The sequence below is a fragment of the Aspergillus heteromorphus genome (assembly GCF_003184545.1).
Source record: "Aspergillus heteromorphus CBS 117.55 chromosome Unknown BO70scaffold_11, whole genome shotgun sequence".
Classification (NCBI taxonomy): Eukaryota; Fungi; Ascomycota; class Eurotiomycetes; order Eurotiales; family Aspergillaceae; genus Aspergillus; species Aspergillus heteromorphus.
The window spans coordinates 450,363-473,520 of record NW_020290416.1 but is presented as its reverse complement, the minus strand read 5'-3'; the positions used below and the strand labels follow the sequence as shown (position 1 = coordinate 473,520).

General features: G+C 53.8%; 5 protein-coding genes across 5 annotated transcripts; 1 reads left to right on the top strand and 4 right to left on the bottom strand.

The window, feature by feature from the left end:
* Positions 1-78: 78 nt before the first annotated feature.
* On the top strand, positions 79-5,135 carry atrF (ABC drug exporter AtrF; the record flags this gene model as incomplete). Its single annotated transcript, XM_025548033.1, has 3 exons — positions 79-3,768; positions 3,819-4,202; positions 4,258-5,135. 3 exons carry the CDS (start codon positions 79-81, stop codon positions 4,795-4,797), a joined length of 4,614 nt encoding a protein of 1,537 aa, XP_025399680.1. The 3' UTR covers positions 4,798-5,135.
* A 464-nt stretch (positions 5,136-5,599) lies between these two features.
* Positions 5,600-8,342, bottom strand: BO70DRAFT_361887 (uncharacterized protein). Its single transcript, XM_025543149.1, has 8 exons — positions 7,487-8,342; positions 7,199-7,390; positions 6,968-7,146; positions 6,807-6,918; positions 6,688-6,748; positions 6,355-6,629; positions 6,150-6,250; positions 5,600-5,984 (listed from the first exon to the last, which is right to left on the bottom strand). The coding sequence occupies exons 1-8, from the start codon at positions 8,321-8,323 to the stop codon at positions 5,615-5,617; spliced, it is 2,127 nt and encodes a 708-aa protein (XP_025399679.1). The 5' UTR covers positions 8,324-8,342; the 3' UTR covers positions 5,600-5,614.
* A 1,054-nt stretch (positions 8,343-9,396) lies between these two features.
* On the bottom strand, positions 9,397-10,296 carry BO70DRAFT_32858 (uncharacterized protein). Its single transcript, XM_025540744.1, has 2 exons — positions 10,031-10,296; positions 9,397-9,977 (listed from the first exon to the last, which is right to left on the bottom strand). Exons 1-2 carry the CDS (start codon positions 10,202-10,204, stop codon positions 9,681-9,683), a joined length of 471 nt encoding a protein of 156 aa, XP_025399678.1. The 5' UTR covers positions 10,205-10,296; the 3' UTR covers positions 9,397-9,680.
* A 3,992-nt stretch (positions 10,297-14,288) lies between these two features.
* On the bottom strand, positions 14,289-15,529 carry cwc21 (U2-type spliceosomal complex subunit CWC21). The gene has a single exon (XM_025543148.1). The coding sequence runs from the start codon at positions 15,201-15,203 to the stop codon at positions 14,502-14,504; it is 702 nt and encodes a 233-aa protein (XP_025399677.1). The 5' UTR covers positions 15,204-15,529; the 3' UTR covers positions 14,289-14,501.
* A 706-nt stretch (positions 15,530-16,235) lies between these two features.
* BO70DRAFT_32805 (mRNA-binding protein PUF3) lies at positions 16,236-19,557 on the bottom strand. Its single transcript, XM_025540723.1, has 6 exons — positions 19,377-19,557; positions 19,181-19,322; positions 17,823-19,117; positions 17,495-17,773; positions 16,889-17,444; positions 16,236-16,835 (listed from the first exon to the last, which is right to left on the bottom strand). The coding sequence occupies exons 1-6, from the start codon at positions 19,413-19,415 to the stop codon at positions 16,399-16,401; spliced, it is 2,748 nt and encodes a 915-aa protein (XP_025399676.1). The 5' UTR covers positions 19,416-19,557; the 3' UTR covers positions 16,236-16,398.
* Positions 19,558-23,158: the final 3,601 nt, after the last annotated feature.

The following is a 23,158-nucleotide window of genomic DNA, read 5'->3' as shown; positions in this document are numbered from 1 at the left end:
TATTAACTGCGGCCTCACCTCCGATCTGCATACCTCCACGTTGGAAACCCTCCTACAGAAAGAGGTGTCACATCCACCATGGCCGACGATGCTCGTCAGCCGGGTGCATTGCACCATGAACCGACCGCAACACAGGACAGCTCATACTTCCAAGAAAGCTCCAATGTCATTGCTTCGGACCAAGCTCTCGCCTCCCATTCGACCAGCGTGACCGACCTCTCGTCCGATGGTCGCTGGGGAGAACAGGAAGCCGAGCCTGTCTCCCGCCGCGGCGCAATGGAGGATTTCGAGGAAATGCGACGAGAATTGACCCGACACAGTCTGCACCAAACCCGTTCCACCACCCGAGATGCCCAGCGACTGCGCTCTCGCGCCTCGCATGCCAGCCAGGCCCGCGATGAAGAGAAGACACTCGATGAGGATGAGCTGTCCGGCACCACCGATGATGAATACGGGGGATTTGATCTCAGCGAGTTTTTGGTGGGCGGTCATCTTGAACGACGGACGACTGCGGGCGAACCGGCCAAGAAGGTGGGCGTGGTGTTTAAGGACGTCACTGTGAAGGGTATTGAGACGGGCGCCTCCTTTGCTCGCACCCTTCCCGATGCCGTCATTGGTACATTTGGCCCCGATCTCTACAACATCGTTTGTAGGTTTGTCCCGCAGCTTCACTTCGGCCACAAGCCGCCCGTGAGGGACCTGCTTCATGACTTCACGGGTGCTGTCCGGGAAGGTGAGATGATGTTGGTGCTGGGGAGACCCGGTGCTGGCTGTTCGACTTTCTTAAAGACGATTGCGAACGACAGGGGTGCGTTTGCGGGCGTCGAGGGCGACATCAGCTATGGTGGCTTGTCGGCCAAGGAGCAGAACAAGCACTTCCGCGGTGAGGTTAACTATAACCAGGAAGATGACCAGCATTTCCCGAACCTCACTGTCTGGCAGACGTTGAAGTTCTCCCTCATCAACAAGACCAAGAAGCATGACAGGGCCAGCATCCCGGTGATCATCGATGCGTTGCTGAAGATGTTCGGAATCTCCCACACCAAGAACACGGTGGTGGGTAACGAGTATGTTCGGGGTGTCTCCGGTGGTGAGAGAAAGCGTGTCAGTATCGCCGAGACGCTGGCGACCAAGTCCTCGGTCGTCTGTTGGGACAACTCCACCAGAGGTCTGGATGCTAGCACAGCCCTTGACTACGCCAAGTCCCTCCGCATTATGACCGACGTCAGCAAGCGGACAACTCTGGTCACCTTGTACCAAGCGGGAGAGAGTATCTACGAGCTTATGGATAAGGTGATGGTGATCGATTCGGGGCGCATGCTCTACCAGGGACCTGCCAACGAAGCCAGGCAGTACTTCGTGAACCTTGGTTTCTTTTGTCCCGAGCAATCCACCACGGCCGACTTCCTGACTTCCCTGTGCGACCCCAACGCTCGTCAGTTCCAACCAGGCCGAGAAGCGTCTACCCCCCGGACGCCGGAAGAGCTCGAGTCTGTCTTCAGGCAGAGCGAGGCATACAAGCGGATCCTGGATGACGTCTCCGGTTATGAGAAGCAGCTACAGGATACCAACCAGGAAAGCACTCGTCGGTTCGAGAAGTCTGTCGCTCAGTCCAAGAGTAAGACGGTATCGAAGAAGTCTCCTTACACTGTTTCTCTTGTTCGACAGGTTGCAGCCTGTGTGCAACGTGAGTTCTGGCTGCTATGGGGTGATAAGACTTCGCTTTACACCAAGTATTTCATCATCTTGTCCAACGCACTTATTGTCTCGTCTCTGTTCTATGGCGAGTCGCTTAACACCAGCGGAGCTTTTTCGCGTGGTGGTGCTCTGTTCTTTTCGATTCTATTCCTCGGTTGGTTGCAGTTGACGGAGCTGATGCCGGCTGTCAGCGGACGTGCCATTGTTGCACGCCACAAGGATTACGCTTTCTACCGCCCATCTGCTGTTGCCATTGCCCGTGTGGTTGTGGACTTCCCGGCGATCTTCTGCATGGTCGTACCTTTCACTATCATTGTCTACTTCATGGCAGGGCTTGATGTGGTTGCCTCGAAGTTTTGGATATATTTTCTCTTTGTGTACACGACAACCTTCTGTATCACGGCGCTGTATCGAATGTTTGCGGCACTTTCCCCATCGATCGATGATGCTGTTCGTTTCAGTGGTATCGCTCTCAACGTGTTGATCCTGTTCGTTGGCTATGTCATCCCCAAACAAAGTCTCATCGATGGCTCGATCTGGTTCGGGTGGCTGTTCTATGTGAACCCTCTGTCTTACAGCTACGAGGCTGTCCTCTCTAACGAGTTTGCTGGTCGTGTCATGGAGTGTGCGTCTTCAATGTTGGTACCTTCTGGCCCAGGGTTCGATTCGAGATATCAGGGTTGCTCTCTCACTGGGTCAGAGCTCGGTCAGACGACCGTCTCGGGTACTCGGTATATTGAATCGACCTACTCGTTCACGCGCCACCATCTCTGGCGCAATTTCGGGGTGGTCATCGCTTTCGCAGTGCTCTACATCTTGGTGACCGTCTTTGCGGCCGAGCATCTCTCGTTTGTCGGCGGTGGCGGCGGCGCGTTGGTTTTTAAGCGCTCCAAGCGTGCCAAGCAGCTCAAGTCGCAGGCCAACACCGGGAGTGATGAAGAGAATGGCCAAGGCTCAGGCTCCCAGGCACAGTCCAACAGTGGCAATGGCGCCTTCAACCGGATCTCGTCTAGTGACCGGATCTTTACCTGGTCAAACGTCGAATATACGGTCCCTTACGGCAACGGAACTAGGAAGCTTCTCAACGGCGTCAACGGCTACGCGAAGCCCGGACTTATGATTGCTCTGATGGGTGCTTCCGGAGCCGGCAAGACCACCCTACTGAACACCCTGGCCCAGCGCCAGAAGATGGGCGTGGTCACTGGTGACATGCTTGTCGATGGCCGTCCTCTTGGTGCGGACTTCCAGCGAGGTACCGGCTTCTGCGAGCAGATGGATCTTCACGATAACACCGCTACGATCCGCGAGGCCCTTGAATTCTCAGCCCTTCTTCGTCAGGATCGGAACACCCCCCAGCAAGAGAAGCTCGACTATGTCAACCAGATTATCGACCTCCTGGAACTCGAGGAGATCCAGGATGCCATTATCGGCTCCTTGAATGTTGAACAGAAGAAGCGGGTGACCATTGGCGTTGAATTGGCCGCCAAACCTAGTCTCCTTCTCTTCCTTGACGAGCCTACAAGTGGTCTGGACAGTCAGGCAGCCTATTCCATCGTTAGATTCCTGAAGAAGCTCTCCCAGGCAGGACAGGCTATCGTGTGCACAATCCACCAGCCCTCGTCCATGCTCATTCAACAGTTCGACATGATTCTGGCCCTGAACCCCGGTGGTAACACGTTCTATTTTGGTCCTGTTGGCCCCGAAGGTCGGGACGTGGTCAAGTATTTTGCGGACCGTGGTGTTGTCTGTCCGCCTACGAAGAATGTTGCCGAATTCATTCTGGAGACGGCGGCCAAGGCAACGAAGAAAGACGGCAAGACTTTCGACTGGAACGCAGAATGGAAAAACTCGGACGAAAACCGCAGGATGTTAGACGAAATCAAGGCGATCGGAGAGGAGCGCAGCAAGATCCCAGTGGCTGAACAGGTGGTGCAGTATGAATTTGCCGCGCCTGTTTCAACCCAGACGTACCACCTCATGATGAGAGTCTTCCGACAGTACTGGAGAGACCCATCGTACTACTATGGAAAGCTGTTCGTCAGTGTCATCATTGGAATTTTCAACGGTTTTGTAAGTGCATTGCTACCAAACCCCTCATGGATGCCTGCTGACTTGTGTAGACATTCTATATGCTCGGTGATTCGATTTCCAGCATGGAAGACCGCATGTTCTCGATCTTCCTGATCATTCTTCTCCCGCCAATCATCCTGAACAGTCTTGTTCCTAAGTTTTACATCAACCGGGCTCTCTGGGAAGCGCGCGAGTTCCCCAGTCGAATTTACGGATGGATGGCGTTCTGCACGGCCAACATCATCTGTGAGATCCCCATGGCGATCATCTCCGCCCTCATCTACTGGCTGCTGTGGTATTACCCTGCCGGATTCCCCACGGACTCCAGCAGCGCGGGATACGTCTTCCTCATGTCGATGCTTTTCTTCCTGTTCCAAGCCAGCTGGGGACAATGGATTTGCGCCTTTGCCCCGTCATTCACGGTGATCTCCAACGTAAGTCTAACCACTGGCAAAACCATCTCAGACCATCCAACTAACCAAACCTCAGACTCTTCCCTTCTTCTTCGTCATGACATCCTTGTTCAACGGTATCGTCCGGCCGTACTCCGAATACCCCGTTTTCTGGAAATACTGGATGTACTACGTCAACCCGGTCACCTGGTGGCTCCGAGGAGTCATCTCCACCGTGTTCCCAAGCGTCGACATCCAGTGCGCTTCCGGAGAAACCACCCACTTCAACCCCCCGCCCGGTCAGACCTGTTCCCAGTACGCCGGCGACTGGGTCAGCAGCGCCGGCGTCGGCTATCTGGTCCAGCCCAACGCCACCTCCGACTGCGAGTACTGCCCCTACGCCAACGGCTCCCAGTACATGCACGCGCTGAACGTCCACGACGGCGACAAGTGGCGCTGCTTCGGCATCTTCCTGGCCTATGTCATCATCAACTGGTTCCTCGTCTACTTCATGATCTACTGCGCGCGCGTCCGCGGATGGTCCTTCGGAATGGGATACGTCTTCGGCGCCCTGGGAGCGGTGTTTGGCGGTATCAAGAAGCTGTTCTCGCGGAAGTCTACCAAGACTGAGAACTAGCTCTTTGATCCCATGACCATCCACTCACTCCCTTTCCGACAATAATCGTCGACTTTGACGTCAAAGACAAAACATACAACAACAAAGAAAAACCGAAAGCGCAGTACCTTGAAAATACTATGGTATTAAATACGATATCCAAGAAGATGAGCAAAGAGAGAGACGGAAGGAGAAGAAAAGCATTCCATTGATTCATTTTTTCTGTCTTCCCGGTCTCGATTCGATTTACCGCCCGGATAACTAATTAGATGATGCATCAGCGTGTGTGTTGGTTGGGTAGGTAGGACCCTGGCTTGGCCCTGGATTCGATTTCTTACTTGTTTACTTTTTTTATTTACAGTTTTTTTTTATTTACAATTCTTGCAAGAAAGAATATACTAGACAGAATAGATAATAAATAGTATATATTTTACCTACTGAATAGAATCGAGAGAGGGAGCGGGAGAGGGAGGACTCATTGATTAATTGTATCCTATTCCCGTCTTCGTTCTCGTTCTCGGTATCATTATGGATGGATGGATGGATGACATCGAATTGACTACGATAGATACTAGATACTAGATATAGTACTTGTTTGTATGCCTGTTTCTGTCTGTCTGCTTGCATGCTTGCCCACCGACCAGATCAACCTTGACTCTTGAAGCAAGCAAGCAAGCAAGCAAGCAAGCAAGCAAGAAAGTACTATTCAATGTCCTCCCTCCCCTCTACCTCCACCTCTACCTCTACCTCATCAAATACCACATCACATTCTCCCACCCAAATAAAGCACCTACCCGACCACCCAACCACCCAACCACCCACACACCCACTCACCCACTCACATCTCCCCCGACAAACACCACGGCTTGCGCGTCCCTCCATACTTCAGCCCAGGAACACGCATCGGCACCGGAACCAGACCCCTAAACACAGTCGGTAAAGCCGAGCCATCGTCTCGTGCTAGAGCTAGAGCCTGGGCTGCTGCTGCCGATTCCAACTTTGGCTCTGAAGTAGAAGATTCCGAAGAAGATGACAATGATGATGATGATGCCAGTGTAATACTGACACTCTCCTCCTTCTTTTCGGCGAGGTCGTTATCCGGACGTGTGGGGGCGATTTTCTCGATAACGGGGACTATGACGCCGCATTCCCAGTTGCGGCAGTTGAGTTTGGGGGTTTTGGTTTTGCGGTCTTGGATGATGCGGCCCCTTTGTGGTTGGTTGGTTGTGTTAGTGTGGTGTGGTGTGGTGTGAGTGGGTTATTGAGGTGTGGGATGGTTGTGAATGGATAGATGGATGGATGAATGGATGGATATGGCATGAGAGGAGAGAGGAGAGAGAAGGGGGTGAGTGAGGGATGTGGAATGAACGTACCATGCACTTTCCGACAAGTTGGCACTTCCGACATAAGCCCAAGCTCGACATTCAGATGTATCCGATAAACGGATTGGGTTATCCGGTCGGACGTAGAGGATCTAATAATACCATAATTTGTGAGTAAGACTGAGGGGGTGGGATGTAGAGTGCAGTTCGACGGGTGGAAGTGAGGTGATGTGATGTGATGTGATGTGATGCATACCTTGCTATGCATCAAAAGCCTCGGTCGTTGACTCTCGCAGTCACGAAGCGCCTGGCGCGGAAACTTCTCGCCCTCGAACCACCTTGACTGGCAGCAGATGGTGCCTGCGCAGCGGGGACCGCCCTTCGATGAGAGCACCGTCGATTGGGAGGGGTAGTAGATGCGGAAGCGGTCTTTGGATTCCGAGGCCAGATCTTTGGGGATGAGGTTGTTGTGGAGTCTGGCGGGGAAGGATTTGGAGGTACGGAGGGTGTAGTCGGTTAAACCGATGTCTCCTGTGAGGTTTTTGTGTTAGATTTGGGGGGTCGGTGGGGATATTGGGGTTGTACTGACCTTGCGAAGCGAGGTAGAGGGAGCGAAGGAATTCGTTGTTTATGTTGCCGAGAGAGGAGGTCTAATGGCTCGCGGTGGTTAGGTTTGTTTCAGGGAAAGTCTAAGATCTGAGTGCTTACGACGTAGTCCAGGTTTAACGGTTTGGACGTGGATAGTCCCAGTGTGGCCACTGCGTGTCCCAGACCGCAATAGCCAGTCTTCGTCCATGCCGCTCCTGTATGTGATCCGCCGCTACCTCTATATTAGATCTGGTCACGTTTCGAGTTTTAGAGTGACTCACATGGTGTGGACGAAAGCATATTTAGATGTTTTGCTAAAGTCGAAACCGTCCATTTTGGCGATGACATTGTCGTGGAGAGTGGAGGCTTTCAGAAAGTAGGCCAGCTCCTTGTAGAAGGCAGTATTGGGTTTGTTGGAGTCTGTGCCGTTCTTTTTGGGAAGGTCGATGAGGAAGACACTCTGGAGATGTGTTAGTCGTATTTCTCTGGGCTGATTGTGCCATGGTTCGTACATTCTCCATGACTCCTTCCATCTCGCCCCAGTCAAACGGCACCAAATTGGCGGTCGGGACCACGATGCGGAGATATCCAGGATGAAAGAGCAGCATCAATTTCGAGTGCATGCACTTCACCTGGCCTTCCATTGGTGGGAAGCACACTCGCACGTTAGGGACCTCTGCTACGTCGGCTTCCAGCGCGCGCCTCTTTTCGTTTCATTAGCTTCGCTTCCAAGCTATAGTCCTGATGCAGTAAACACCGGAGACTACGTAAGCCCATAGCCATGAACGGGCAGCACTCACCGTAGAGTCATCTGGGGCATGCATCACCATGATAAAGCGGGTATTCTTGATATCGAGCTTGCTGTAAACCCAGTCCGGATCCCACATGAAGGAGCTCAAAACAGCAAGCTCCAGATTGGACTTCTGGAACACCTCCTCGATCCTGATATCGTCATTTTGCCGAGCACAGCCAGACGCCCATGTCTTCTTGACCACGCCGTCAGGATACTGGATTGATGGTGTCATGGATGGCGTTGCCCAAGAGCTTCCAGCCCGGGAAGCAGCAGCCATGTCCCCGGTACGCATGTTTAGCTCAGAAACACCAGGCTTTCTCGATAGATCCACTTTCGACTGCTTCGTCTGAGGCTGCTCACTCACCGCAGGATCGTCAGCCTTTCTTTTCGCAAGCCGTGCGAGACGCTCCTGCTCCATCTGCTTTCGATCCAGGCCCAATATACCCTGAGGCTTCGCGGGCTCCTGGTCGTCTGTTTTGGTCTTGGTCGCTGTCGAGTGGAGGGGTAAGGCACTCTGGCTCTCGCTGGTGTCTGAGCCAATAACTTGCCAGGGCTCAGACGGATGATTGAAGTTCCCCCCGATCTCCTGTAGGGATAGTGCGATGGCCTTTTTGATGTCTTCGTCGTCATCCTCGTCGTCATCGTCGTCCGTGTCGGAGCCAATCAAGGACCTTGACTTTGGAAAAACAGGCCTCACATCATCCGAATCGGAGTCTGCAGTTAGGTCGACAACCTCAGACTTTTTGGGTCTATTGGTCTGGTCGGGATCGGAATGCTGACGATCGGCCATGGAGGCAGCGATGGCCGCTCTCAGATCCGCATCATCAAGCTCGTCTGGGTTCATGTTGGATGGTAGTCAAGAGGGGAAGAGGGGGGGGGGGGGGGGATGTTGATGAAAAACGAAGAAGAGATAAAGTAAGAAGGAAAGTGTGAGAGGAAGATGGATTCTCAGCGCGTCGCGCCTTTATTTGAGATGGGGGTCGCTTCTGCCGGCTGGTGTTTATTGTCCAAAAGGTCCGGGATGCCAGAACAATCCCAACACTGCTGGAATAAACACAAGAACCTCAACCAAACAAAAGACAAAGACTGGGTGGGAGCCAACGCATCAGCAGGTCAAATGGATGGAGCCTGGTGAAAGGGCAGGGGGATTAAATGAAGGCGAAGGTGAAGTTGTTGTTTGCAAGCCAAACGCCCTGCACCCTCGCCGCCAGCACGTGACCGAGACGGGGCCGAACTGGAGGGACCAGCGATTATAGCACCAGAGGAACACTCATTCACTACGGTGGGTTTGGCATGGTGGTGTGGATTACCATTATCATTGCAGTGTGGGGAGCTTAAAATTGTGGTAATTCCCCCGCATGTGTCTTATCCAATTCCATTCGCCATCACAGGACCTATCCATCGGAAGTTGGATCCCAGCAACCGTGCATGCAGAGTATGCATCTTGCTTAAATCAGGCGACACCAAGGCCCGTGGTTCGCTTTGAGGAGTTGGTATCTAGCAAAACACAAGAGCATGACCTGCCAAAGAGAGGTGAAGCGAGGAAAGTCATAAGAACAGAAGACCGGACTGCGATGCTAATATCTAGCGTCCCTCATAGATCCAAGTACATGGGTTTCTTTCCACCGCGAAGAACTTCACAAGTACAGGGTTCACAACTCTAACAGTCTTCGAACCTGATCTACCATGCGGTCCCAATTGCCCTTCCAGTCGATAGCGTGTCATTGACTCATCTTCAGAGGATGACGCTTCTTTTCAGGCATCCCCTCAGGAGCTGGAACACTGCCATCGAAAGTGGTAGGAAACTCTGCATTGGATAGAGACCTTGAATCCACTGCACTTCACTCGGCGACAAGATGCACAAAGTAGAAGTGTCGTGTCGCTGAGACTTTCGGTATACACCGCTACCTCGAACAGGGCTGAGCATCTGAGCGTCCACAATTTGATTATTGTTGCGATTCACGATTGATACTGAGTTTGATGGGGCGTATTTCGTCAAGAGGTTGTTCAGCGAGGCATTCAAGACCACTAGAAGGCTCGCACTCAAAGGCTTCATCAGGGGGGGAGAATCGTCCCATCGGAGCTGTGGCTGCCCCAAATCTCTCCTGTGCATCTATGCAATGTAGCAGGAAGATCCACGGCGAGGATTCATGGCGCCGTTTCCTTGAGCGATGCTTTCTGCGAACTCGTATCTCAATTTCTCAGAGACACTGAAGCACAAGATCAATGATGGCAAAGAAGACATCCCGATCAGCATCGGCTGTCGCCAGCCCAAGTCCGACGACCAGCATGCGCTTCTCGTCAGGAGCCTTCGTCACAATGGCACTTGCTATTTGACGAGCATAAAGCTGGCCGACGATCTCATGGCCAGGAGCGCGACCGCCCAGCAGGGACGTAGCAGTCAGGCTGTTGATTGGGAGCAGACTGTCGTCTGCAGAATCAGAAAAGGTGTGCAAGCCCTCAGTCCCGGGGTTTCTGTTTTCAAGCGGCACGTGAAGCTGCGGGTGGTTAGTTGAGATCTCAGGTCCAAGGGATAATGGATTAGACCAACCCAGTGTCCCAGTCGGCCTTTCTGCGAGATCGTGACCAGGATTCTGTCGCTAAATTTCATGAGCGTGACATCGGTGTGGACACCGTTGACCAGCCCAGCACTCTGTTTGGTGACTGCGGGGAAGGGCAGGTTTACTGGTTCCTGGAGTTGATCGAGGGTGAAGGGATCAGCCATGATGATTGCTGTTTCAAGCAAAATTCTGCAGGATAGGATAGAATTCTCCTCTCTTCCAGGGAAACAACCAAAAGCAGCTTGATATGTTGAAGCAGAGGAAAGGTACTCCAGGAGGGGGGAGTGGGGGGAGAGGGGAGAGGGGAGATGAGCTACCGCCCGGGCGGTGAGAAGACCCCCACCGCCTTCGGGGCAGAATGCCGCCGCTGCCTGATTTTTTTCGCGCGACCGTCCATCCAAGCTCAACTCCAGTCCATCATTGGGATCGTTCCTGGGTTCTTTTTCACGTTGTCTCCCGGTAGAGACAAGGTATCCGAGTCCCGGCCATCATGCCCAAGTTTGTTCCCCGCCAGCGGAAGCAAAAGCACCGGCAAAATGAGGCAACAAGCGCCCCGGTAGACACCAATGTCTCCGAGCTTGCGCCTGTGAGCAAGAGCGACAAGGAAGCCAAACGGCAGAAGCTGAAGGAGGACTTGCGGGCGCAACACACTCAGATGTCCTCGAAGAAGCAGAAGCGCCTGGACAAGTATATTGTGCGTGGAGCGCTGTGCCGCACCGATCCATCAGAATGCCATTTCTAACACTTTGCGCAGGAAACCAAACTCAAGAAGGAAGAGAACCTCGAGCTGCTGAAAAAGCTTGCCGAATCCAAGGTTGACACCTCGTCGCTCTTGAAGTCAAGCGAACTGGGCAAGCGCAAGAGGCAGGATGACAGAGCCCCGATACCTATGGACCATGACTCCCGTCGCGATTTGGACTTGTCGGACGACTCGGACGATTCTTTGCCCCCGGCGAAGCCATTGCCCTCAGCGAAAGCATTGCCTCCAGTGAAAGCACAGCCCCCGGCGAAATCACCGTCCCCGGCAAAAGCGACTCCGAGCGAGCCGAAGCCCGAAGAGCCTGTGCAGAAACAGCCGCAGGCTTCAGAGGCTGGTAGTGGGCTGAAACGCCCGCTTGAACTAGGCCCAGACGGATTCCCGGTCCTCAAGAAGCGGAAGCAGGTTGCAAAGAAACCGGAGATCACAATTACAATGCCAGAGGTGGCGTGGGAAGGGTTTGGGTCAGACGACGAAGATGATGATGAAGAAGGATCTGAAGATGATGAAGATGAAGATGAGTCTTCGGAAGAGGGCTCTGAGGATGGCTCGGGCGATGATGACAGTGAAGAGGATAGCGAGGAAGATGACGAAGAAGACGAAGACGAGGAGGAGGAGGAGGAGGAGGAAGGTCACAAGCTCGGCATGCCTCGACAATCCGCCTTCAAAACTTGGGCAAGGCAGCAAATCAACGAAGTCGTGGGATTCCAGCCTCCCACTGTTCCCGTCGCAGAGGAGTCATTGCCATTTATCCCCGAGGATAAGAGGCCGGTCAGAAAGACTGAGGAGGAGCCACTGCCTTTGGAGCTTCAAGTCACCAAAGGAGACCCCAGCCGGAAAGCTTTCAGTGTCCAAGTCAATCGGTCAGAGGAAATCCAAACCGCACGCCTGGGACTTCCCGTGGTTGGGGAGGAGCAGAAGATCATGGAAGCCATCCACAACAACTCTTCAATCGTCATCTGGGGAGCGACTGGTTCCGGAAAGACGACTCAACTCCCGCAGTTTCTTTTCGAATCGGGCTACGGCAGTCCGGACAGTCCCAACCCAGGCATGATCGCAGTGACCCAGCCCCGTCGAGTTGCTGCTGTCAGTATGGCCAAGCGCGTGGGTGACGAGCTGGGGCAGTTTTCCGACAGGGTCTCCTACCAGATTCGTTTCGAGAGCACAGCGTCCAGCAAGACCGCGATCAAGTTCATGACCGATGGTATTCTCATCCGCGAAATCGCCGACGACTTTTCTCTGAGCAAGTATTCGATCATCGTCATCGATGAAGCTCACGAACGGAGCGTCAACACGGATATCCTCATCGGCATGGTCAGTCGCATTGTTGACTTGCGGAAATCCATGAGCGAGGAAGATCCATCGGTGAAACCTCTGAAGCTTGTGGTCATGTCGGCAACCCTGCGCATCTCCGATTTCACGCAAAACCCGAGCCTCTTCCGTCACGGTGCTCCGCCGTTGGTCCAGGCAGAAGGCCGTCAATACCCTGTCACAGTGCACTTCTCGAGACGGACCAACCGCGACTACGTGGAAGAAGCGTTCAACAAGGTGTCCAGAGGTCACCGCAAACTGCCTCCCGGTGGTATGCTTGTGTTCTTAACGGGACAGAACGAAATCCGGCAGCTTTCCAAACGTTTGAAGCAGGCCTTCAAGCCTACGCAGCGGGGCGAAGCTACCCAAGCAAAGGTCCAGATTTCTGCGAACGACGCACCACTCGAAGCGGAGGACCTGGAGATCGGAGGGGCAGACCTGTCGACCCTTGGCAACCAGGAAGATGATGACAGTGATTTCGAAATCACTGGACTAGACGAACCCGATGACGATGATGACGAGTTTGACCTGGGCGAAGAGGCCATGAGCTCGTCAACCCGGGTCCACGTATTGCCGCTATACTCCCAGCTTCCCACCAAGGAGCAGCTCAGGGTCTTTGAGCCCCCACCGGACGGCTCGCGACTGATTATCCTGGCTACTAATGTGGCCGAGACCAGTCTTACGATCCCGGGCATCAAGTACGTGTTCGACTGCGGGCGTGCAAAGGAGAAGCAGTACGATCTGGGCACGGGTGTCCAAAAGTTCCAGATCGACTGGATCAGCAAGGCCAGCGCCAACCAACGAGCTGGACGTGCTGGTCGTACTGGGCCCGGACACTGCTACCGGCTGTACTCGTCGGCCATCTACGAGAACGAATTCGCCGAATACACCGACCCAGAGATCCTGCGCACGCCCATCGAAGGCGTCGTGCTCCAGATGAAGAGCATGGGTCTTCACAACGTCATCAATTTCCCATTCCCGACGCCCCCTAGCCGTCAGGGCCTCGCCAAGGCCGAGAAGCTTCTCAAGAACCTGGGTGCCCTGACATCCGAAGGCAAGATCACGGCCATCGGCAACCGCCTATCTACCTACCCTCTGTCGCCACGATTCGGCAAGATGCTCACCGTTGGCCACCAACACGGCTGCATGCCGTACGTCATCGCGCTCGTGTCAGCCTTAGCCGTGGGAGACCTCTTTGTCTCTCAGAACCAAATCGACCCCACGCCCAAGGACGACAAGGAAGTCAAGAAAATCTACACAAACGCGGACCGCCTCGAAGACACCGCCCGAGAGCAGCGCCACAAGGACTACGCGCGAGCCCACCGTCTGTTCAGCAAGCACGACGACACCTCCGACGCCCTGAAATACCTCTCCGCAATCTGCGCCTACGGCTACGCCTCCGACGGCGACTCCTTCTGCGAGCAGATGTTCCTGCGCGCGAAAGCCTTCAAAGAAGCCACCCAGCTCCGCCGGCAGCTCACCGATATCGTCCGGACCAACAACCCGGGTCTCGTCCAAGAATACCAGGCGCGTCTCCCCGAACCCTCGGAGAAACAAGTCAAGGCGATCAAGCAGATCGTCACAGCCGGATTCATCGACCAGATCGCCCTCCGCGCGGACCTGGCGCCCGTCCCGCCGGAGATGCTGCGCACGCCCAAGCGCGCCATCGATGTCCCGTACTTCACCCTCATGCGGTCGCGCGAGGGCACCGCCATCCAGCTCGACGAGAAGGCCGTCTACGTGCATCCGTCTTCGCTGCTGGCGCAGCTCTCCGCCAAGGAAATGCCCCAGTATATCGTCTACTCCCATCTCCAGCAGTCGGCGCCGTCGGTGGTGTCGGCGGACCAGACGCCTAAGATCAGGATGTTTCCTCTTGCGGCGCCGAGTGGATTGCAGCTGTCTGCGCTTGGGCATGGCACGCCGCTGGTCGAGTACGGAAAGCCGATTGGGAAGACGGAGGCGATTGAGGGCAGCATCCCGGAGCGGCGAGCGTGCTGGGTCATTCCGTCCCTGGTGGGTGAGGCGGGCGGAGCCCGGTGGCCTCTACCGGCTAAGAAGGTCGTGCAGAGGAAGGATCCCAAGGAGGGATGGGTGATTGAAAAGTTTACCGCGTAATTATTGTATATAGCGGTGTTTGCAATGATGGTTAAAATGTAATGATATGATGTACACATCAACATCACATTCTTGCTCGTCGTCATGTATGTAACCCGTACTTCTTTTTCATACCCACGAACCTCATCCAGCTTCATCTGAAAAAAAAAAAAGAAGAAAAGAAAGGAAAGAACCCCATCAACTCCAAACACCCATGACACCACTGTACTTAAACCCAACCCAACGACTGAAAACAAAACCCCGGGTGGCATCGCCATCCCCAAACCGAACCAACAAATCTACCGCCTAAACCCGCCCGAAATCTCACCGGTCTCCCTATCCTCCCGAATCCCCAGGGCCCTCCTCAAGCGCTCACTCTCCTCAATCTTGGCCTCCGCAAGCTCATGAACCTGATAACTTTTGAGCTGTCGTCTCCCCTTCGCAGGGGGCAACATATCGCCACCCCACCTCCTCCCCCCCGCACCAGAACCACCAGAGCCACCACCAGAGCGCCGTCCACTCGCCCTGTCCTCCTCATTCCTCTCCAACTCCTTCAACAGCTTCTTCCGGAGAACTTCGCACCGCTCATCGATTTCTTCTTCGGAGAGGATCTTCGTTCCCTTCTTCTCTTCACCATCCTCCTCCTCCTTTTCATCTTCCTTTCCATCCTTATCCCCCTCCTCACCCTTCTTCCCCTTCTTCAGAGCAATAGCCATCTCCTCCAACCTCTCATTCTCCTCCTCCAACCGCTCCCTCTCCTCCATAACCTTGACCTCGACGGCGCGGCGCCGATCATGCTCCAGGATCTGTTTATCGGGCTGTCGCTGCTTGAAGGAACGGTCGGGGTCGGAAAAGGAGGAGGAGGAGGAGTTGGCGCCGGAGACGGGCGGGTAGGGCGCGCCGTAGCCGGCCGTGCGCGGCTTCATGAATGCGTAGTTGCGTTGCACGTAGCCGGAGGTGCCGCTGCCTCGGGGTGTGGTGAGGCCGACGTTGGAGGACATGTTGGTGTTGCTATAGTGCTGTCTTGGTGGTTGGTGGATGGTGAGGCCGGGTGGTGAGGTGAGGTGATACGGTGAGGTGGGTGGCAGACAGGCAGGCGGACTGTATACTATATGTATGTATGGCTAGCTCAGCTCAGCTCATATAGCGATCGGTGGATGCTGCAGCGCACTAGCTGAGTTTCGCGGGGGGCGGTGGTGGAGATGACCAGCTCGGATGGTGATTAATTTGCAGATCTGTAGACGGGACGATCACTCGATGAAGGAAGGAACATAGAGAGGAGAATCGTATCGGGCGCAGGAGTTGGTTGGGTCGTGGAGTCATGCAGGCATGCGTGAAGGATGGAGGATGGCAGTGGAAGATTTGCGGGTGGTCGAAGGGCCGACCGCCAGCTGGGGTGGCACGTGATGATGCACCGATCACTATAACTACTCAGGTTACTATATACTCCGTACTACTACGGTATACTGTTGGAATCACCAAGACCTTGGGAATCAGTTCGTGTTTGTGGGTAAAAGAAATACTACTAAACACTTGCGGAGCTGAGCTACCCTGCAGCGACTTCAGTAATCAATTGAGCATACAGCAACGCTTTTCATTCAGTTCATCTGTATGACAGCAAGGCCTCTACGCCATGCTCTAGGCATCCTTATATTCTCCCTATTTCCAGGTTTCCCATATGTCCATGTCCAAGGTCCCGTTTTGTTTGCAACCCGTCGAGGAAAAAGCAAGCGCGATGCCCCATGAATCCGTATTCACCAATTATGACGCCGGCCCCTCGCGTGGACAAAGAGAAACAGAAAACATCGATAGCAAGCTGGCAAGTAATAATGGTGGCGTGTCCTCGTTTTCATCACGTCGAACTTGTTGAAGGCGGAGTCTCCCACAAGCAATTAAAGAGGTAGAGGAAAGAAATTTCAAGAAGAGAAGAAGGGTGCGACGGAAAGGTGAAAGCAAAAGCAAAGCCGAATAGGAAAGGATGTCATCAATTCCCGCCGTAACCCTTGTTGCGCCATCAAGACATGAGATTTGGGCGGAAGAGCTTCATTTCTCCCTCAGGCCCCCCAGTATGTATACGCCCGGAATAAAAAATAAGTGGGGTGAACTCGAAACATCAAAGAAGGAAAGGGGGAAAAAAAGATTACAATTCAGAATGAGCAAGGGTAAGCAAGAGTCCCGAAGGCAAAGACGGACGGTTTAGCTGGCTCCCGCGAATTCGACGGGACCGCTCGAGACTGGGTCGGCAGATTCACATTCAACCAGCGGTGTCACGGTACTTTTGACAATGTTCTTCGAGTCAGAGCCATCGTCGTTGCCCTGGGTCTCGTTAGGGGGTGGGGTTGGAGGTGCCGCCCCGACCAGAGGCGCCCGGCAGGTCTCAACGCCATTCACGGCCCGCTTCGAGGGCTGGGGAGAAGACTTGTGGGAGTTCGGGGGCGTGGTGGACGTGGCCGTGGCCGTGTGAGATGGGACAGCTGCCCCCGGAAGGGCGAGAGCACCCGCCATCAGCTTCTCGATAGCGACAATCTGCTTGCCATAACTGATCTTTTTCGCATTCTCGAGCATGGGTTGGATACGCGCGATCAGAGCGAATTTCTCCTCTGAGCTGTTGGGCATCTGCGCGATAATCTTTTCTGTGTGGAAGTTAGCAGGCAGCACATGGCCCCCGTAGACGGTGGCAACTTACGGATAACGTAGTTTCCATACTGGTCCCGTATCAACGTGGACAGGACGTTATCGGTTCGGTCGTTGGCGCTCGTTAAGAAGTTGATAATATGCCGGCGTTGAGCTTCTTCTCCATACTCGATGCTCTTTTCCACCACATTACTCGCAAACTTGTGCTTCGAATAGGTGAGCAGTTGAGACATGACCACCGCGATCATCTGCGAACGGTCCTTCTCTTCGCCGTTTTCGATGACATGCTGGATCACATAGTTTCCAAACTGGTCCGTGATGAGCTTGGATGTGCATGCATGCAATTCGCCCAGGATGGATTCGCGGTCCGCAATCTCACAGTGCTCCAGCATCCGCTGGATGACACGGCATCCATAAGGGTGGGTGGCCAGTCGCTCAACTTGGCCCTTGAAGGCGTTGATGATGAACTGCACGTACTCGGATGGGACTCTTTCGATCGCCTTCTGGATGACGTGGTTCCCGTTCTGGTCGCGGACACACCGGAGAACATGCGACTCCAGTTCTTTGACCATCGAGGCTTGCTGGTCGTCGAGGATGTGCTCCAACGCCTGGGGGACATTAGCTGTCGTTGCAGTGCTCCCCGTGGGAACAATCTTACCTTCTGGACCACGCGGCACCCGTACATCTGCGTGGATAGGGACAAGATATGCCCCTTCATCTGGTTCGCAAGAATCTTCTTTTGCGTTTGGTTGCCGTGCTCGAAGAGCTTTTGCACAACATAATTTCCAAACACGTCCGTCATCAACTGCAGGCTGTTTGATTGGATCTCGCGGAAGACCTGCTCTTTCTCGTCGCTGTTCGCCGTCTCGAGCTTTTGTTGGATGAACCGGGATCCGTGCTGATCCCCACTAAATTCGACTATATGGGTGTATATATCCTGGAATCGTCAGCATACGTTTTCAACCCGAGACAACCGACAAACTAACCTTCAGCTCATAACGCTTGTTGCCTTTGTTCAGAGACCTGAACTCTTCCAAGACAGCGCTGCGAACCACCTGAGAGGGGTCATGTTCACGAGGGCCCCGCGAAATAAGAGCTGCTGCCCCAAGATGCGCCGCTGGATAATAGGGATGTTGCATGTTTTGCAGCCTGGGCGCTTGGTATCCAGCAATGTCATAAGCAGGGGCATATGGAACACGTTGGTGAAGCGGGTTGACGGAGTGTTGAGAAAGCTCATGGTCAGCTCTCAGCTTTTGCTCCAGCAGAACAGCTGCGTTGCCCGCGATTTGAGTTCCCGACCCGTTTCGGAAGTGTGCATTGCTGTCATGGGCATAAATCGGGCTGTCGATGCGGTAGTCGGTAGGCGAAATGGGGTTGGCTTCCGCAACACGACCTCTGTTGGGCTGATATGCCAACTGGAGCTCTGGAGAAACCGATTCATTCATATATGCTGAGGCGAGCTGGTACTCGGCTTCATCTCCGCTGTTTTGATATTTCAGTCGCGGGAATCCTGCATCGTAGGACTTATGGTTGAGGTATGCTGGGCGATTGATACCAGAATGCGTAGGAAAGCTCGCTTCCGCGATTTGCAGCTTGTTCAGCCCAGCAGTCAGGTCCACGGAGCCGCTGCCCGACCTACCCTCGAAACCTTGGCTTTCTGAGTGGAACGATGGATAAGTCGAGTGGGATGGTCGCTGCGGCGCATAAGACGCCGAGTTGTGCGCGGAGTGAGAGAACGTATTACGCCCGATGTGTTGCGTCATATAATCCGGAAGTGCTGTCTGCAAGTTTGACATTCCCATAGAGGAAGTGACATCGTCGGCTCTTTGATTATCGAGCGAGTTGGAGAACCCTTGCTTCATCGGAAACCCGGACCCCCCAAACGTTGACGTACTGACATGTCTCCTGCTTTCCCCATTTCTCAAGGTTGTGAAATTGCCCAAGCTTAAACCGTCTCCGGAAGGTGACATGGTATCAGACCCAGAGCCCAAGTAAGCCTTGTGTCCGGCACCCCCGCTCGAGGTTCCGATTCCTGACGACTTCTGAAGTGTAAAGTATGATGAGTCCGGAGCATCGGAAAGGCCAGCCGCGCTGCGGTCATTCGTACGTGTTTGGACGGGAGAAGTCGCCATTCCGCCGGTGTGTCCTCTCGACAAGCTGGCGGCAGAGGTGGTGTTCCATGGCATACTCGTGGCATTGCTCCATCCATCCGACTCTGAAGATGACAGTAAAGAGCTCGAACCGGCCTTGCCCTCGAAAGCATTGTCTGCGGTGTGTTGATCTGGGTATGTCACGTTAGTGATGTTTCCTGGACGAGGGCCAGTCAGTACACCCAGCTGCGTACCGTCAAAGCCATTCCCCCAGATACTGGGGTTCCAGCCGGCGTTGCCACTCGCAAAGCTCTTTCCCATGCCTCTATGGGTCCCCCGCGACCTCTCACCATTCAAAGCAGATGGTCCCACGTTGGAGGGTCGGTTTGAGCGAACCTTGTGGTGAGTCAGCCAGCCATTTCCCATGTCGCCACCCGACGTTCCACCTACATTGTGAACTGTGTTTGAGTTTGAAGCCATAGTGGCCATTCCACCAGGGGCCCGATTTGTAGAATGAATATTGAGGATATGAATACTAGCTCGCACACCTTATCGTAAATCTGGTTCGAGCTTCGGTTCCCTTCTTTTCCGCCTCGCTTTTCCGGATCACTGTATACTGGTTGAAGTGATATGGATAGGTATATCGACGTGTAGTTCGGGACAGAGGCACGAGCACACTAACTAATACTAGATTGCACCAGAGTCAGCCATATGATCGCACCGGAGACTGGCCACCGGGACAGGGTCACAAAACTCTCACGGGAGGGGGATCACTCACAAGAGAGCAAAAGCGAAACAACAGGATACAAACAGGGATGGAAGGGGAGAAGGCGGGAGGAAAAATTCTCCCCGAAAAATAGGACTATGGTTCCCGCCCAGATGGACGCGGTCAAGCGCTGTACAAATGATACAGGGATCACAGGGAGGGGGTCCGGAAGGGAGGAAGGAGCGTGGCAGGTTGAGAAATGCTCAGCGGAGGAAGGAGTTAAGGCTGTCGGCCAACGCAAGGTAACAGGAGCTTGATAAAAAGCCCTCTCGTTTGCCCGCCGAAAGTACAGCCAGTCGCCGTAGATCGAAATCGCCAGAAGGTATTGCGATGTGACTATGCTCCGTGCATACTCCAGTAACCTCTAATCTTGCAGATCGCCCTCATGTGCTCTCTGGGGGATGAGAGAGGGATTGCCGACGCGGGTCCGTTTAATCAGACAGACGTTAGGAGCTCGGATGATTCGCAGCGGCAAGGGGGAGGGGCGAAGGGTTGGAGAGATTGCAGCTGGTATGGGAGGAGAATGTGCTTGTTGCGCAAAAGGGCGTGTTTAGTGGAGCGTCAAACGATGGGAATGTGGACGAGAGACAAAGCACGGCATTAATGTAATTCGGTTGTGACACAGGCGAAAGCAAGCATGACACCCGAACTGGTTCGGAGCAGATCAGTCAAGCCTGGCTGCGTGTCGCTCGTCTGTCCGGCTTCAACCTCCACGGACCGCGATGAAGAGAGGGGGGTAATTGGGGGGGGGGGATAAAATAGTGCGATCGGAGGGATGTCAGCGATGGCAGAATGATGACAGAAGAGATGGAATAAGAAAAAAAGGTTTGTTGAGAGTGACGGTCGAAATAAGGCAGGGAAACCGAAAAGGTTATTTAGTTTTTTAGAAAATTGGGAAAATGGAAAATGGAAAATGGAAAAGGGAAAAAAAAAAAAAAAAAAAAAAAAAAAAAAAAGGGTCTGGTCAACCGCGAGGACAGAAGAAAGTTGGTTGCACAAATGAAGCACCCCAAAGACCTCCCGTCCTGAGAAGAAGAATTGGTAATGGTAATTGGGGGGGGGGGGGGGGGGAGGGGGGGAGGCAAAGAAGAAAGAGATGCCAACAGATGGTTATGAATGAGCCGGGGGGGAAGAAAAAAATCGGAGGATCAAGAAAGGAAGAAAAAAAGAAATATGAACCGGACCTCTCGCGCAGCGGCAGGAGGCAGAGAATGAGGATGGAGATGATAGATAAGCCGGGCAGTTCAAGCTGGAAAAAAAGATGCTGCGTGTCTTGCGGCAAAAGAATGGCTGCTACTGACTGACTGATTCTTTGGCGCCCAGCAGTATCGTTAGCATCGGTACCATCGTTACCGCCGGTGACAATACCAGGCGATCTTGTCGATCCGGGCAGGTACTTGGCGCCAGTATGGGCGTTGCCGCCCGGGGGTGAAGTACAGGCTGAAAGCCTGAACACCGGGCACTACGCCCGCCCCCTCCGTCAGTACCAGGATACACAGTACTGTACGGAGTACTCCGTAGTAGATACCTGCGATCCCATCATGATCCCAGACGCTGCTGAATCTGGGGCCGCCCAAATCGTTCCCGCCGCCGCTTCTTTTTTAGGCTTCAATCTAGGTCGGTGGCCCCTCCCTCTTCCTTTTAGGGCCGGCCAGTCCGCCATCCCATCCAACCTTCGACCTTGTCCCCATCATGTCTGTCACTCTCTGGCCTTCTTTACGCGGCGGGATGTCCCTCCCCGCCACTCCCTCCAACCCTCTACCAATCTACCAATCTACCAATCTACCAATCTACCAATCTGCTCCGTACTTCCCTCCCGCATGGATGTCGATTGTGCTTGAAATGAAATCCCCTTCACCTTTCCACTTTCTTCATGGGGAAAATCGGGGTTGCACGAACCATGCCGGGACCATCCAACCACAGGCACGGAACCGGTTGACCGCTACAGTACGTATACTCATCCTGCCCCTGGCTCCGGTTTCCAGTCATCTGCTGGGGGCAGCGCGTAGCAGCAGGTTCAGAATTATTACTATATCGTCTCGTCCCGTGGCCCAAAAGGCCTTTGGAACCTGCCAGAGGGACGGTGTCGTGAACAAAGGATTTCGGGATCGGACAACACTTCCTGGCCAACGCCGTCGGGTGAGTCACCGGTTTGTCGCCCCCCTCAATCGCTGGTCACCTACGAAGATGGCGACCGGGCGGGGTATTGGGCGACATCTCTTCCTATCTAGTCATCTTCATCTTGACTTGCCATGAAGAAAGACGGGATTGACAGCAAAGGTTAAGTGTGTTCGAGCCCGACCGATCGGGTGCACTAAACTAGCTTGGTTTTTCCTTACTGTGTCCAGGATCAAAGTTTATATACTCGGACAACAAAGACATTGGTTTCATGATGCCTCGACGATTCTGGCTCTCACCCGATGATTCGGCCCTTCCATCCCTGCGCGCGGAAAGAGCAGATCAAATGGCTGGGTTCGAGAGGGAGGAACCCTTCGTATGGACATCGGGCAATCATGGCGTAGGAAACCGCTCATAGCACACAAGTCAAGCAAGGTAAGCGACTTCTTCCCGCCCGATCAATCCCCAGGTCTGGCCCGGGTTGATTCCTGTTCCTCCAGTAAACGTGGGGGATCATGACACCATACCCATCTACCGTACCTAAGATAAGTACGTAGGTCGCTGCGTAATAATACCAGCATCGTGACCGTGACGTGACGCCCTTCCCAGCCTACCGAGAGAGTAAGTACATATGGTCGTGACGCACCCATCCTCTTGGAAAGCAGAGCTCCCTTCCTTCACGCATGCCTAGTTTTGATACCAGTTATATTATCGCCGTGACTGGAGTGATATGTCCCTGCCCTGCACTTGAAGTAGTAGTGGCAGGAAACCCCCACGATATCCCTATCTCCGCCGTGCCTCCCTCTGACTGGGTCCAGCACATACATCCGGTTTGGCTATCTAATCCCCTCTCACTCTCTCACTATACCGCTTTGGACCAGAAGCCCGCATGGCGAACAGCTTAGATCGACGACCGCGGGCGTCCCTTGCATCTGAACAGTTACATTGATTTAGGTCTCATCCGCCCTGCCGTTCTGACGGCCGGGGAACCAAGGGATTGTCCTGGTGTTGGCTACAAACCACCTCGTCGTGCTTTCAGTTTTCACCTGCTAGGGAATCTGATGGCATGCATGCATGTGTGTGATGTCGCTCTCGACTTAGCCTTATCATTGATCTCCTATCTGATTTGACCAGAGGTATGCCCGGAGGAAAACCCCGGATGGTACGGTACATACGGGGGAGGGGCCAATTGCAACGATGGCAACAAGGTGATAAAGTCACTTCTACCTTGCATGCACAAACAGCTAGCCCAACCCCTCTCTCCGATCGGAATAGGTCTTCAAGAGCGTAGAGCGTAGAGACTAGAGACTAGATACAGACGGACAGAAGGATCCGTAGAGCCAACGCT